The 13,708-nt window shown below is 37.1% G+C and overlaps 7 protein-coding genes across 7 annotated transcripts; 5 read left to right on the forward strand and 2 right to left on the reverse strand. All coding sequences in view use genetic code 12, as the record gives it.

Moving 5' to 3' along the window:
• CANMA_000608 (uncharacterized protein) lies at window positions 1–1,435 on the forward strand (the record flags this gene model as incomplete). Its single annotated transcript, XM_051817979.1, has 1 exon — window positions 1–1,435. A coding segment is annotated over one exon (1,435 nt), but the record flags the coding sequence as incomplete, so codon positions are not given.
• A 1,267-nt stretch (window positions 1,436–2,702) lies between these two features.
• Window positions 2,703–4,247, forward strand: CANMA_000609 (uncharacterized protein; the record flags this gene model as incomplete). Its single annotated transcript, XM_051817980.1, has 1 exon — window positions 2,703–4,247. One exon carries the CDS (start codon window positions 2,703–2,705, stop codon window positions 4,245–4,247), a length of 1,545 nt encoding a protein of 514 aa, XP_051673683.1.
• A 2,373-nt stretch (window positions 4,248–6,620) lies between these two features.
• CANMA_000610 (uncharacterized protein) lies at window positions 6,621–6,926 on the forward strand (the record flags this gene model as incomplete). Its single annotated transcript, XM_051817982.1, has 1 exon — window positions 6,621–6,926. One exon carries the CDS (start codon window positions 6,621–6,623, stop codon window positions 6,924–6,926), a length of 306 nt encoding a protein of 101 aa, XP_051673684.1.
• Window positions 6,927–7,397: 471 nt separating this feature from the next.
• CANMA_000611 (uncharacterized protein) lies at window positions 7,398–8,642 on the reverse strand (the record flags this gene model as incomplete). The annotated part of the gene is made up of 1 exon (XM_051817983.1): window positions 7,398–8,642. The coding sequence occupies one exon, from the start codon at window positions 8,640–8,642 to the stop codon at window positions 7,398–7,400; it is 1,245 nt and encodes a 414-aa protein (XP_051673685.1).
• A 742-nt stretch (window positions 8,643–9,384) lies between these two features.
• CANMA_000612 (uncharacterized protein) lies at window positions 9,385–9,868 on the reverse strand (the record flags this gene model as incomplete). The annotated part of the gene is made up of 2 exons (XM_051817984.1): window positions 9,385–9,495; window positions 9,587–9,868. 2 exons carry the CDS (start codon window positions 9,866–9,868, stop codon window positions 9,385–9,387), a joined length of 393 nt encoding a protein of 130 aa, XP_051673686.1.
• A 1,649-nt stretch (window positions 9,869–11,517) lies between these two features.
• CANMA_000613 (mitochondrial 54S ribosomal protein mL58) lies at window positions 11,518–12,048 on the forward strand (the record flags this gene model as incomplete). The annotated part of the gene is made up of 1 exon (XM_051817985.1): window positions 11,518–12,048. The coding sequence occupies one exon, from the start codon at window positions 11,518–11,520 to the stop codon at window positions 12,046–12,048; it is 531 nt and encodes a 176-aa protein (XP_051673687.1).
• Window positions 12,049–12,334: 286 nt separating this feature from the next.
• Window positions 12,335–13,704, forward strand: FUR1 (uracil phosphoribosyltransferase; the record flags this gene model as incomplete). The annotated part of the gene is made up of 4 exons (XM_051817986.1): window positions 12,335–12,346; window positions 12,412–12,637; window positions 12,699–12,717; window positions 13,140–13,704. 4 exons carry the CDS (start codon window positions 12,335–12,337, stop codon window positions 13,702–13,704), a joined length of 822 nt encoding a protein of 273 aa, XP_051673688.1.
• Between the last annotated feature and the right edge of the window lie 4 nt (window positions 13,705–13,708).

The following is a 13,708-nucleotide window of genomic DNA, read 5'->3' on the forward strand; positions in this document are numbered from 1 at the left end:
GATCAAAGAGCACGTTTATGAATCCTTATGCGATCTACACCCAGAAACAACCACGTCTTTAGTTCATTCCGCCGCCAGCGAGGTTGTTGCCAAATGCACCCCGCAAGATTTGAAATTAAACAAGATTTTCACCGTTGCTGCTGTCGTGACCAATGTTTCGGCATTGGTGATTGGACATGTGTTGGATAATTTTGGACCTAAAGTGTGCGGTTTGATCGGTGCCGGGTTCCTCTACTTGGCTAGTTTTGTATTCATCTATGCCAAGCAATTGCAAATGTCCCCCTTTTGGTCATTGTGGTTCGATCCGTATTTGATGGGATACAGTTTTTTGGCATTGGGAGGACCATTCACGTTCATTTCGTCGTTTCAGCTTTCGAATTCGTTTCCTGAACGCAGTGGAACAATCTTGGCCATGCTCACTGGAGCTTTTGATGCTTCGAGTGCGGTGTTTTTGCTCTACCGAATTTTGTACAATAAATCGCATGGGGAATTCACCTTGGATACGTTTTTCCGCGTGTATTTACTAGTACCAATATTCATCACGATTGCCCAGTTGACAGTGATGCCTAGTGAGTCTTATCAGACGAGCTCCGAGTTTGTTGGATTGGTCGATGGTGGTGGGCAGGAAACAAATGCTACTGACGAAGTTGCTGCAACAGATGTAAATGAAGAGTCAGCTTTGTTGCCCAATGAAACTGAAAGACCGCATAGAAGAGATTCCATCGGTGACGCATTGAAGCACCCATATGAGGAAGAAGAGTATTTGATCAAACACAGCGGTGATCCAGTAGTAGGAATACTCCACGGCTATTCAGCCCAGTATCAAATCAAAACCTTTTGGTTTTTATTGATTTGTTTGTTTAGTACGGTGCAGATGTTGAAAATCAACTACTTTGTTGCTACGGTTGCCAGTCAATACCAGTACATTTTCCAATCAACTGAATTGGCTGCTAAACTCAACAAGTTTTTCGATGTGGCGTTACCGTTGGCAGGTGTCATTTGCGTGCCTCTCATTGGTATCTTGCTCGACAACTACTCGTCACTACTTGTTATATCGACACTCTTATCAATCTCGGTCTTGATTAGTGTCTTGGGGTTCTTTTCCCACTACGTATTGGCCATCATTGGCGTTTGTTTATTTGTGGGGTATCGTCCCATGTTTTACACAGTGATATCCGATTTATGTGCCAAAGTTTACGGGTTTGAAACATTTGGTACTGTTTACGGATTGATTATGACGATTAGTGGGGTGTTTAATTACGGACAAAGTTACTTGGACGAATTGACCCATACTGTTTTCCAAATGGACCCAATGCCAGTGAATTTGATGTTGGCGTTGGTTACACTCCTTGTTGGAGGACTTACGGTGGGATATGTATATGTGGAGGGTACAAGAAGGATTAAGAAGAACATTGCGGTACTTCAAAGAGAGTAGCAATAGTATAGACATAGATATTGTATTTGTTAGAAAGATAGTTGTGATTTTATAGAGACTGAATTTAGAGAGCTCTTTTTAAAGTGTTTGTAAAATCAATCGCCTTTTGCAAAATAAAACAGAAAATGATTTGTGTTTATAACGCCTTTCTGTTACATATTATTTTTTGAACTCAGGTACACATACATAGACACAAAACACCGCCCCCCCCCCCCAATTTATGCATGTAATTAAACAACTAGAGTAACTGATCTCCTACCACTTATTGTTAAAAATTTTACAATAAAAAGCAATGTAAAATAATCACAATTGATAAGAATAAAGAAATGAAAAAGAAAGGCCAAATTGCCTTCCAATTGTCTCTTTCTTGATTTATTGATTCACAGTTTTCAATGCGACCTGTAAGTAATTGCATAGTTTGCTAAGCAAAGCTAGAGGAATTTTACTCTATTTCCTGCCCTATTAGTATCTACTACTCTCCTCGGGCATCACCGTCAACGGGAGAAGGATATGACACTTAAAGCTATAGGGCTAATCAGAGGGGACTGTGATCAGAATTTTTAATATTACGAAGAGGAAAAATTTTTCAAAATTAGTTTTTGTGTAATTTAACTTGGAACTGATAACAAGACAAATTTACTAAATCCCACCTCACACGACAGAGACAAAGAGCCTTACGAAGTTTTAACCAGCTTTACATAAATTTATACCAAAACGGTTAAATTACTCGTTACAAAATAATCATTATAACCGATTCGTCTCTACTGCTCAACAAAAGCGGTACTAAAAATTAGTTTTTATTTGTTTGATAAAAGAAATTTAGACGAGGAAAGAGCCAATTAGCTATATTTATGAAAAACAATAAACAATAAAAAAAAAGGGAGAATTGTCAACTCTTCGCCTAGCTAAATTACCTTTGTTCTAGGCGTGCCCCCTACGGCCCGTCTAATCTCGTTGCCATTGTTTCAATCGCTAATGTTACGGCACATGAAAGAGAGAAAGCAGAACCCCTTTTATTTTTGGAGAATAAGAAACTGGAGCCATTCTTGAGACACTATTTATTCACGGCGATTTGCACCCTGTCCTTTTATAAAAATTTGTTCACAAATGCTTTTGCAAATGACAAATGCCTTACAGTTGTTAGTTAAGTTCAGTTAAATCACACACATATATGTGAAAGACCCAAAAATAGTAACTCAGACACACACACACAAAAAAGAAGAGACAACGTTATCCCAAAATCGTATCTGTATCCAATTCCTTCACGATGTCGGCGTATTTATATATCGCTCTTGCGCAAGATGAAAGAATACGCAAGAGGAAAAACACTGAATCAAGAAATAAGATGAATGGTGGTGATTTTTTTATAACAGCATCAACCCTATCAACAAGGTCGTCGAGATTTGCAGCATCTTCAGCAAATTCAATCAAGTCGGACTCAAGCAAGTCTAAATTGAGTCGTACATCAAGTCGATCAACCACAAGTAGTGGCAACACAACTTCGCTGACCAAGTCAAGCAACTCGTCAAGTACAATAAAGCGAAAGCAATCACAACCGGAAGGACAAGAACAACAAGATATTTTGATTCGTGATGGTAAGAAATGGGAGTACGATTCCAAATTGAATAAATATGTTGCGTTGGAAAGGACACCTTATCAAACGGCCAAGTTGGGGTATCTTCATTGCCTTTCAACTTTATCATCCATGGTTAACCATGAGTTGAATTTGCAAATTAACCAATCAGTGGTTAAAGAGTTGTCTAATTTGGAGTTGCTACGGTTCAGTTATTTTGACAAGTTTGATTACGATGGAGATAAACTAAATGGTGAGTTCAACACCGCTTCTACTTTGGTCAGTGTGAAAACAGAACCGCACAAAAGCGCCCTTTCAGCCATTGTCTCATCTACAATTTCATCTACAGTACACGACAGCAACGACGAAACCACAATTACTGGGGGTAGTGACTCAATACACAATAAATGCCACAGCAACATGCGTTCACTACTTGCCAGTGATCAATTTTGGAATACTTGTTATCAGGACTTGAAATTTGAAAGCATGGCCGAGGCTAAAGATGATTACGACCTCTTACCATCAATGAACACATCAAGAGAATTTTATGTCGGATTTATCGATTATGTCCTCGTCAATTTACACATTCTAAGACCAAGTTTGGATGAGATTAATGATTCAAGAGAGTATAACCAATTGGCTAAGCAATACTATGTATATTTAAATGACCACAATTATGCACTTTTGCACCAGTTACATTGTCAGTTTGTGGGCAAAGTGGTTAATGATAAATTGATTCAAACTGTAATTGCCAATTTTGATGCGGTAAAAAGAACTTATCAATTGGATGCAAATTTGGTTGCAATTTGGAAACAATTTCTTCAATTTATTGGCCAATTTATGAAAAGTTTATCGCAAACTTCACCACTGAAAATAGAGCAGCCAAACCCAACATTTTCCAAAAAAGTAACTACTCCACAACCACGTCCAATTTCACAACAATCAAGACAAGCTCTGGTGGGTTCGCAATCATCTTCGTCAATAATGTCTCATACAAGCAAACGCGAAGGATCAGTATGGACTTTGGATACAGTAGTCTCTTCAATTGAAGAAATTGAGTCGTCGTCGTCAGGCGGTTCTACAAGGTTGCTTTCTTTGGCAAAGTCTCAAAAAAACCATGAAACAGAGTTGAAAAGCCGATCTCAAGGCTACAATGATGATGGAGAAGGTATGAAGGATGACATCAAAAATACAACGAAGAAGAAAAAGTCATTTTTTGGAAAGATTACCTGGAGATAGGGTGTCTATGGGTAGGTCAGATTGCTGGGTTAGCTATGAATGAGAAAGGGAGGGGTTTATTTTAGTTCGACATATTTTAGTGGTGGATGGATGGAGAGGGGTATATGTATTATTTATTTGGTTAATAGAGAAAAAATAGAAAAGAAAGGGAAAAAAGAACGAATATTATTTTCTTAAGCTGATACGTGAGTTTACCAACTTCAATGGCTTGTGAAGTCTGTGTGGTTGAGTAAGAACTCTTTAAGTAATTGTATGTGACTTTAAATGTCATGAATTATATTCATGCGACATAGACATTGAAGTTGGGCGTGTAGGTTTGCACAATTGTTTTTTTGGTTTTTAGTTTTTTGTTCTGGTTAGTCTTTGTTTGTTTGATTGTTTGTTTGTTTGTTTGTTGCAATTTTTCCGCTCTGTTTATTATTTAACCATTTATGGAATTGTATGTACAAAGTAATTACGATACTACATTTAGTTAATTGGTAAACAAACAACTATTTCACAAAACCAAAAAAAAACAATTTTAAAAAAAAGGAGGCAGACTCTACAACCCAAACATTAGAGCATAGACAAAAGTCATATATAGCATTTGCCTTATGTGTAAAGAAAGGGTGTGATCTCAGAGAGTATGGTAATAACGTTAAGACGAAAGAAACGGAGGTTTGGAGTAGCTTAGTACAGTTTTGTTGTGTGTATATTCTTCACTTTTTACTCAATGGTTATGATATCCCACATCCACACAAACGTACAATATGACTATCTACATACACACGTGTGTATTATAATCTGTTTTATAAGCATAGTACTATTACTCAGTGATCAAGTATTAGCTTTTTTGAAAATCCTTAAGGGGGTGGGGTGATGACTGGAAAATAAAATCAAACATGAAAAAAAAAATGTAATCAGTAAGATCTAAATGCAACTACGTCACACACTCCTCTATTCACTCTAAGAACGTCGTTTGGACAAGAAACAAAGGAAAAAAAAGAAGACAAGAAACAATTCTTCTTTTCTTCCACCATCATCATTATTATTTCCGTTGGTATAATGAACATTACCTGATGAGGTTTGCATTGATCAAAGAAGATTCAACACAAAAAGTATAGTAGTAGTAGTGAAGAGAAAGAAAGTAACACAATTTCAAAGAAGACGTAAGGCTTTGTTTATTTGGCTATGAGTGTTGTATTGTTATTTTAATGCGTTAGTAGTGAAATGAAATTAGCCTATACTCCACAAGACTACATACCAAGCAATCAACACCCAATTTGGTGGCTGAAGAAAAAGGACTAAAAATGAAAAAACAGGTGCTTCACACACACTCTCTCTCTCTCGAAATTTCTCCCCTTTTTTAGTTGTTGTTTAATATGTACGATGGTCATCCTTTATGCTTCTCATTGAAGTGTTATGCCGTTTTAAGAGTAGTAGTAGTAGTAGTAGTATTTTATTGTTATTAGGCTATAGATGCAAAGTAAAAAAAGTACGTGTACTAATTTACAATATTACACAAATGATTTAACAGCAACAATACAACAATAGCAACAAGCAAAGCAATACAATACTAACAACAAACCTCAGGAGTAGTAGTAACATAGAAATCTAACTATCTATCCATAGAGAGACAAAACAAAAACAAATAAGGTCTTTATATAGTAATACATATATATATATTTTTATCCCCCCTGAGTAATAAAACAATTACTCTAAAAACGGTTTAACACAGGAGTAATAAGCCCTTTTTGACCAAGTATCTTTCTTTTGAGGAGATACATCATGTAAACCACGATGTTGATATACGAACCTCTACATCGTTGTTTACCATATGGATAGTGTGTATGGTAAATCTATATTTAACCATCAACAAACAAACAATAACCAACATTATGTACTACATTATATTTACACTACTACCATACTCACTACACTTCGTTGTAAATATTACACAAACGAAAAGAATTGACTATTTTTATTTTTTTATTTCTTTTTTTTTTTCTTCTTCTTCTTTTGCTTCATCCTTTCAAAAGAAAAGAAAAGAAAAGAAAAGACAATACAATACAATGCAATACAAAGAATATTTCTTGGTTTCTATCCTTAGCACCTCATATATATAACCAGTGTCTCATCCAACAATCTTCGAAATCAATATTAGACTTGTAGATTTCTTTTCTCTTTCACTAAGCAACTCATTTGCATTTGAATCCAATACACACACAAACTATAGAAACTTCATCACTGCTAACTTAAAAACAAAGTTTCGCTACCTGTTCCTATTTGCATTTTATTTCGATCTTTTACGTTTTGAGTTTTTGAGTTTTTGATCTTACATACTCCTGCGTTACACACCGAGACCACAACACTACAACACACAGTATAAACAAAATGATACCCAACCCTACATCTGATCCAAACTTAATCAAAGAACACCAATTTTACGACTCATCATCCCCATCAGCAACCACCACCGCCGCCACCAAAACGATAAATTCAGACTCAATTGCATCAGTTTTCCACAAAGTAATAGCATTTGATACTGATCATGTATTTTGTATGGATAATTTCCTAAGGTTGATTGTCATTTCATCGGTGCTTATGCTTGTATACAGCTTTTTCACTAGTGTGTTGAAGAGAAGAAGAAGAAGCATTGAGAAATTAAGAGAGAAGTCAAAACCAACCAACTTGGTATAACTTATAGTCAGAGCAATTTGGTATAATAAACACCACGCATTCATTAATACATACACACACACACACACACACACACACATACACACACACATTCTGGAGTATTTTAATTTAATTTTCGTTAAGGCAATCGAGATGGCATGGCTACAATTTCATAATCACACGCATATATACATTATCCACCCAGCACTTTACGTTACTACACATTTTTTTTCGGTCTAACATTAGATTTTCAAACTTTCTTACGTTCATTCTTTTGGCTAATTATATATATACATCTTTAATAAAATAAATGTTAAATTTTGGGGACAGACAATACGTGAAGATCTTTTCTACTCTCTAATACTTAGACTCTAATATTAAAGCTTTAATTATAATAATCTAATTCTAATTCTAATTCTAACAACTCTTATGTTATTACTCTAATGCTAATAATCACCCATTTCTGGTTTCTATTTCCACTTCAGTACCTCATTATAAAGTACCTGTGACTTTTGCCATTTCCACATCCCATACATTCCAATCAAACCATATAAAGCTAGGGAAAATAGTCAACAAGTGCCACAAACTATGAGCATCGACTAACCTTTGCCAAGGCTCAAAATCATTAATCTCCAAATACAACCCACCAAGCAAAATTATGTTATTGAATACCGGTACATAGGGAATAATCCAATGGGATAATTTACCCGATCCCAACCTCTTCATTGACCCCCTCTCCCCACTGGTGGCAGCAGCAGCAGATGAACAATCATGGAGATGCAATTTCTTTAAAATGTTGGTTTCATAAGGCACTAATGTGATGGTACTATGAATCAAGTTGAAATTCCTCTTGTATACCTGACCAATGGTAAACGAATGAAGAAACCACAACACCATAGCTGATAACCCCAACACAACATTAATATTCATATTATACGAATAATCCCAATCTGCAGCTAATCGAATCACATGATACATGTAAACTGTCAATAAACCCAATTGCCATACGGTCAATTTCCATAAATGGCCTTGTTTGTATAATTTGAAATATCGTACAACAATTATATTCAAATTGGATAAAATAATGGCAAATGCACCAAAATAGTCCAAGACTTCAGTGAAGGGAGTATCGCGAAAATGGAAAATTGAACTGAAACCCCATCCGATACAGGAAACAACTAGTAAGATCAAACTCTGCTGATACAATATTCGGCACTCTTCCTCGGTAAATGCTTCCTCGGTAAATGTACTCAGTTTCCCTCCACCAAATCCCCTCTGATTATCACTCCCAGTCCCACTTCGTTTCAACTTCCGATACTCACGATAAATCACCTTGAAGCTTAAATAATTGACAAGCAAATTACCCAAACTAAACACCGTCAGCCAAAACTCTTGCACACCAACCACTGTCCTAAACGGCCATTTGCCATAAAATTGAACCACGGGCAACTGCATCAACTCTCTCTCATCAGTTATTGTTTGTTGACAATAATAATTGCAATTGGCATCACACGACCAGCCTAGCACGGTATATTCTGACGGTAAGTTATCACACCGACACGTTTGTAAACATTGTTGGAATGACGGTAGTTGATCCCCCGTTGATGCTTGTGCGATGGGGAGTAGCAGTAGACATATAACTAATAAGACAACTCTGGTAGTGGTCGTGAATCGTAGCCCTGACTGTTGATGGGTTTGACGTTGCCATTGTGGTGTGAATGATAGGTCAAGTATCATATCAGAACCATTTAGATATGTATAATTTTCCAAAAATAAAAAAAAGTGTGGCAAGTGCTGAACAGTTCAATGTGAAATGATGCAACAAGATCTTTGGTATTCTCAGGCAGCTTGAGATCAGTAGAGCCGTATTGTCAAGCGTCTATTGAAGATGTTGAAAAAGGAATGTCTTGGAAAGAAAGAAAGGGGTTGTATTATTTTAGTTTGTTTATTATTATTTGGTACCTGAAATCTCTGTTGTTTATTTATTTATTTGTTTTTTCTTGGAGATGCCGTTGTTGCATCTTGGTATTTCCGCACTTGCTATTTTAAGATCTAATGTATCTGTCAAATTTCTTTTTTTTCTTCTCGCCTTCTCTAATTCTAATTTTAGCATTTACGAATTTTCCGAAAGATTACGAGTGTATTACATAATCTACCCAACAAAACCAGCCGTTTGGCACCAGAGCAAAACACACAAGCTTGGGCTACGAGTTTACACTGACAGCGATACTCAAGCGTTGATGCCATGTGCTATCCCATTTTTGGCAACTCGACCGTTTTGAAAACAAAATAGAAGAAATCTATAAAGTCCTATAAATTTAACTAGCTAATTATACACCAATCTTCGGGCTGCACTAGAGGTCTCGCATTTGTATCCAAGCCAAAGTAAGTAACTCTCTTTCGTCTGTTGTTTTTGGTTCTTTTCTTCTTCCTTGAACCTTGCTCCTGGTGTTTGCACTGCCCGAGACTAGCAGGGTTTTCAGAATCTTGCCGACACGGGCATTCCCAAATCCTTCAATTCAAGAAGATTTTCCTTTGCAATATGTGGTCTTTCATCAGCAGGATATGAATCGAGTTCATAAAGACGACACTCTACTTCAAGACTTCGTCGAAAGATATTTCTTTCAACTTCCAAGAGAAGGAATCGATTTATTGTACACAATTCGGTAGAGCAAAAACACAGCACTCGAAGCGTCAAAAGCCCCAGTGAGCATGGCCAAGATTGTTCCACTGCGTTCAGGAAACGAGGTGCATTTGGCAACAACCTCGCTGGCGGCGGAACGGACTAAAGACGTGGTTGTTTCTGGGTGTAGATCGCATAAGGATTCATAAACGTGCTCTTTGATCAAGATTGGCTTCAATGCAGCAAATCCAAAAATTGGACCACCGCATAATAAACACCACACAACAGCACAGGTGCACTGTGTTAGCCTTTTGGAAAAGGGGGTATCTGCTGCAAGCATTTGTAGGAGTGTGTTGGGGTGTACTGTATGTTTTGTCTTATTAAGTGGAATCACTTGAGCTTGATGTTGAGTTTGAAGTTGCAGGAACTTCTGGATCAGATGATAGATTGTGTCATTTATACGAAAAAACACTCTCATGAAGATTAAAATCTCTAATATCTAAAACTGTTTAAAATTGTAATTTAACAACCATGGAACTCTTCTTTTTCCCTTTCGATTAAACATCCAAACCTTGAGTAAAAAATTTTATATACTCATTTTCATCAAATTTTGCAACCAAATTTTTCTCGAACGTGAGTAATGTCAACCCAACGCTTGAATGAGAAAAAAACATCCCTTGTACATGTAGAAGCTTTTAATACGAGTCAAAAAAGATGACAATACCTTCATCAATGTAGCCTAACCATTATTGAAGGAAAAAATATGAAAATTTCAAAAAAAGAAAATGCTCCCTTGCGGGGAATCGAACCCCGATCTGCTCGGTGAAAGCGAACCGTGATAGCCATTACACTACAAAGGAATTTATGAAAATAACAGGTCCTAGGATTAATAAGCGAGTAATAATTTATGTGCTTTTCTTTTGAGATTATGGCTCCTTTTTTGATTCTGGACAATTTCCCGTGCCTATAAACTAGCTGTCTGAGTATACAATCTGCAAATGTAAAGGTTTGAGTACGATAGGCGTGTTTATTGTGTTGATTTATGAAAACGAACCGCTGATTGTTCGCCCATTTAAGCAGATTGTGATCCAATGAACTCAGAAATGAGACGTTAGCAAATGTCATCACAGAAAAGTGAGCTCAGCTTTGGCAGACTACAATTTACTGGGGCTGTGGTCAATTTGGTGTCCCAATGATTATCATTAGGGGAAAACTCTTGCTTAAAGAAAGGTGTTTGAGATTGCATCTTCGTACATTGAAAGCAAACATGCTTAAATGAAGAAGGGAACACTTCGAAACAATTTTGGCTCTCATTTTTCTGGTTTTGGAAAGTCATTGAACTACTGCAATATTACATTGTATTTGTCAGTTACCAGTGTTGGGGTCTTCCCTATTTAACTCTAGAATGAAGCTGAGAGACACTTAGAGCTATCACGACCTCCAATGAGGTACAATGGTATTCATTGTGATCACAAACTGAAACTGATTGGTTTGTGAACATAATGTCCTCACAGCTAATGTACAGTTTTGATATCGTCAGTTTTCGAAGGCAGATAATTTTTCATTTCTACTTAATAAGCTTCAATATCTTATTGGTAAACTCCACACAATCTCAAGGGCAATTGGACCTTCAATGGGGACATATATTCCTCACCCTTTGGTCTGTCACGTCATAAAAGGATTTCACAGTTTCCTCTATTTCATCATTTTACTAAATCCTATCCTACTGATTACCATTTGTTTCACTGTTGATTCCCCAAATAACACGTTTGAAAGCACTTGATTTCCGATGGTTGCAAAATTTTTCTGCTTGATCATATGTAAGAAAATCTCTGCACACGACGAAACCTTAACCGAAAAAATAAAAAAAAGTAAGAAGAAAAAAAAAAATTGTGAATCGATGAAAAACTTTTTCAATAGCTGGATAGCAGGACCAAAGTTAATCACAAACACATATTACAGACCCGACTACCATAAACCATACACACCATGATAAGGCAGTCAATACGCTGGATACATAATGCCTCCAAAGAGATACCATACCAACCTGCTCCACGAGGCAAATTCAACCCCAAAAGATCGGCATTCAATTTCAAACCTAAACCAGTAGAAGGGTTGGTGCACAACCCACCGGCTGCTATACTAAAACCGTCAGTGCAAACTCCATACATATTCCTTCCCCCAAATGATCCCAGGCGAGAGCTTGCGGAACAGTATCGCATTTCAGAAGATGTTGTCGCGGACATGCCTGTCATAAGAGCATTTAAGGCACCACACGAAAGAGAGTATACTGTGACAAAGGAAGTTGTTGAAGAGATTAAGAAATTGAGACAAGAGGATCCTGAACGCTGGAACCTAAAGCAGCTCAGCAAAAAGTTTGATATTGAATTATCTAAACTTGTGTACTTCCTTAAAAGCGACTTGCTGAAACTGAAGAAAACACAAGACGAGAAAAATGTGCCCAAGTATCTTTTAGATAGAGAAAAGAGAAGACAATTGTGGATGAAGAATATCTATTGATGAGTCGTGAGTAAGTTGCTCCAACTAGACGTCAGGGAGTGTGGCCTAGCACTACAGTTGTACATATTTAAGCACTTGATAGCTTTGTAAATAAACAATGTTAATTGATGGTAACAGCTTCCTCTACTTAATTTCCTCTTGTCCTTTCGCTCTAGTTAGCTTCCTCTATGCTTTAGTTCCTCTTTCCGTATTCAACAGCTACCAAAAACATTTCGCTGGAAAAAATGTAAGAAAAAAAAAACTCAAGCAAAAGTTAAAGAAGTAATAAAAGTACATCATCAATAGCATGCCGGAAAACGTATGTCTGGTCCGATTAAACTAATTTGAACTTGTCATTCCGAATACTAACACATGAATTTACAGAGTGACAATAAGAGACAAAACCAAAAACAGAATAGGAGAAGAAATCAAAACAATGATAGGCCTAGAACGGAAGGACCCAAACGGGAGGCAATACTAGATTTGAACAAGTACAAAGATGAAGAGATTAGAGTCAGGTTTGTTGGTGGACGACAAGTAACAGGGATTCTCAAGGGATACGATCAATTGATGAATTTAGTCTTGGAGGATGTGAAGGAGCAACTTAGAGGTACGTAAATAAAGACTGGAGCAATAACGTCGCAATGAATACTAACAATCCAATCATATAGACCCAGAGCATGATGATAGGTACCTTAGCGAAACAAGGGATCTCGGCTTGGTTGTTGTCAGATGCACAAGTCTCTTGACTATATCCCCGGTCAAAGGCAGTGAAATAATCGACAACCCATTCGTATCGGAAAATTAAAACGTTGCAAATGTGTACAAGAGTGTATTATATTTTTAATTTACATGTTGTTGGTTCATGGTTATGCAAATTGTAGTGCCGTATACTCTTCTCTAGATAAAGTCGTAGATATTTTTCTTTTTTTTTTTTTTTTTTTTTTTTAATTTTAAGCATCCTCTTATCAGTGAAAAGAACGCCCCAACCGAAGACACGCCCTACTCACCCAACAAACGATGTCGGTACCCGAGGAGATCAGCAAGAACGTAATCCTACTCCCACAAACAAATCAACTAATTGGGCTTTACAGCATCATCCGCGACGAAAGCACCAAAAGAGGGGATTTTGTATTTTATTCTGATCGTATCATTCGTCTCTTGGTTGAAGAAGGATTGAACCAGTTGCCGGTCGAAGAATGTATTATTGAATGCCACGGAGGTTATAAATACACAGGGGCTAAGTTTTTGGGCAAGATTTGTGGAGTATCTATAGTGAGAGCTGGTGAATCTATGGAAATGGGGTTGAGAGATTGCTGTCGATCAGTCAGAATAGGCAAAATTTTGATACAACGAGATGAAGAAACTGCCTTGCCTAAATTGTTTTATGAAAAATTACCCGAAGATATTAGCGAACGGTTTGTGTTTTTATTGGATCCAATGTTGGCCACTGGAGGATCAGCAATGATGGCAGTGGAGGTTTTGCTTGCGAGAGGAGCGAAGATGGAGAGAATATTCTTTTTAAACTTGTTGGCAGCTCCCGAGGGAATCAAAGCATTCCATGACAAGTTCCCTGATGTAACAATCATAACTGGAGGGGTTGATGAGAAGCTTGACGATGATAAATACATAGTCCCTGGCTTGGGCGATTTCGGTGACAGATACTATTGTATATAAACAA

This window comes from Candida margitis (genome assembly GCF_024628925.1).
Source record: "Candida margitis strain CBS 14175 chromosome Unknown scaffold18, whole genome shotgun sequence".
NCBI classification, from domain to species: domain Eukaryota; kingdom Fungi; phylum Ascomycota; class Pichiomycetes; order Serinales; family Debaryomycetaceae; genus Lodderomyces; species Lodderomyces margitis.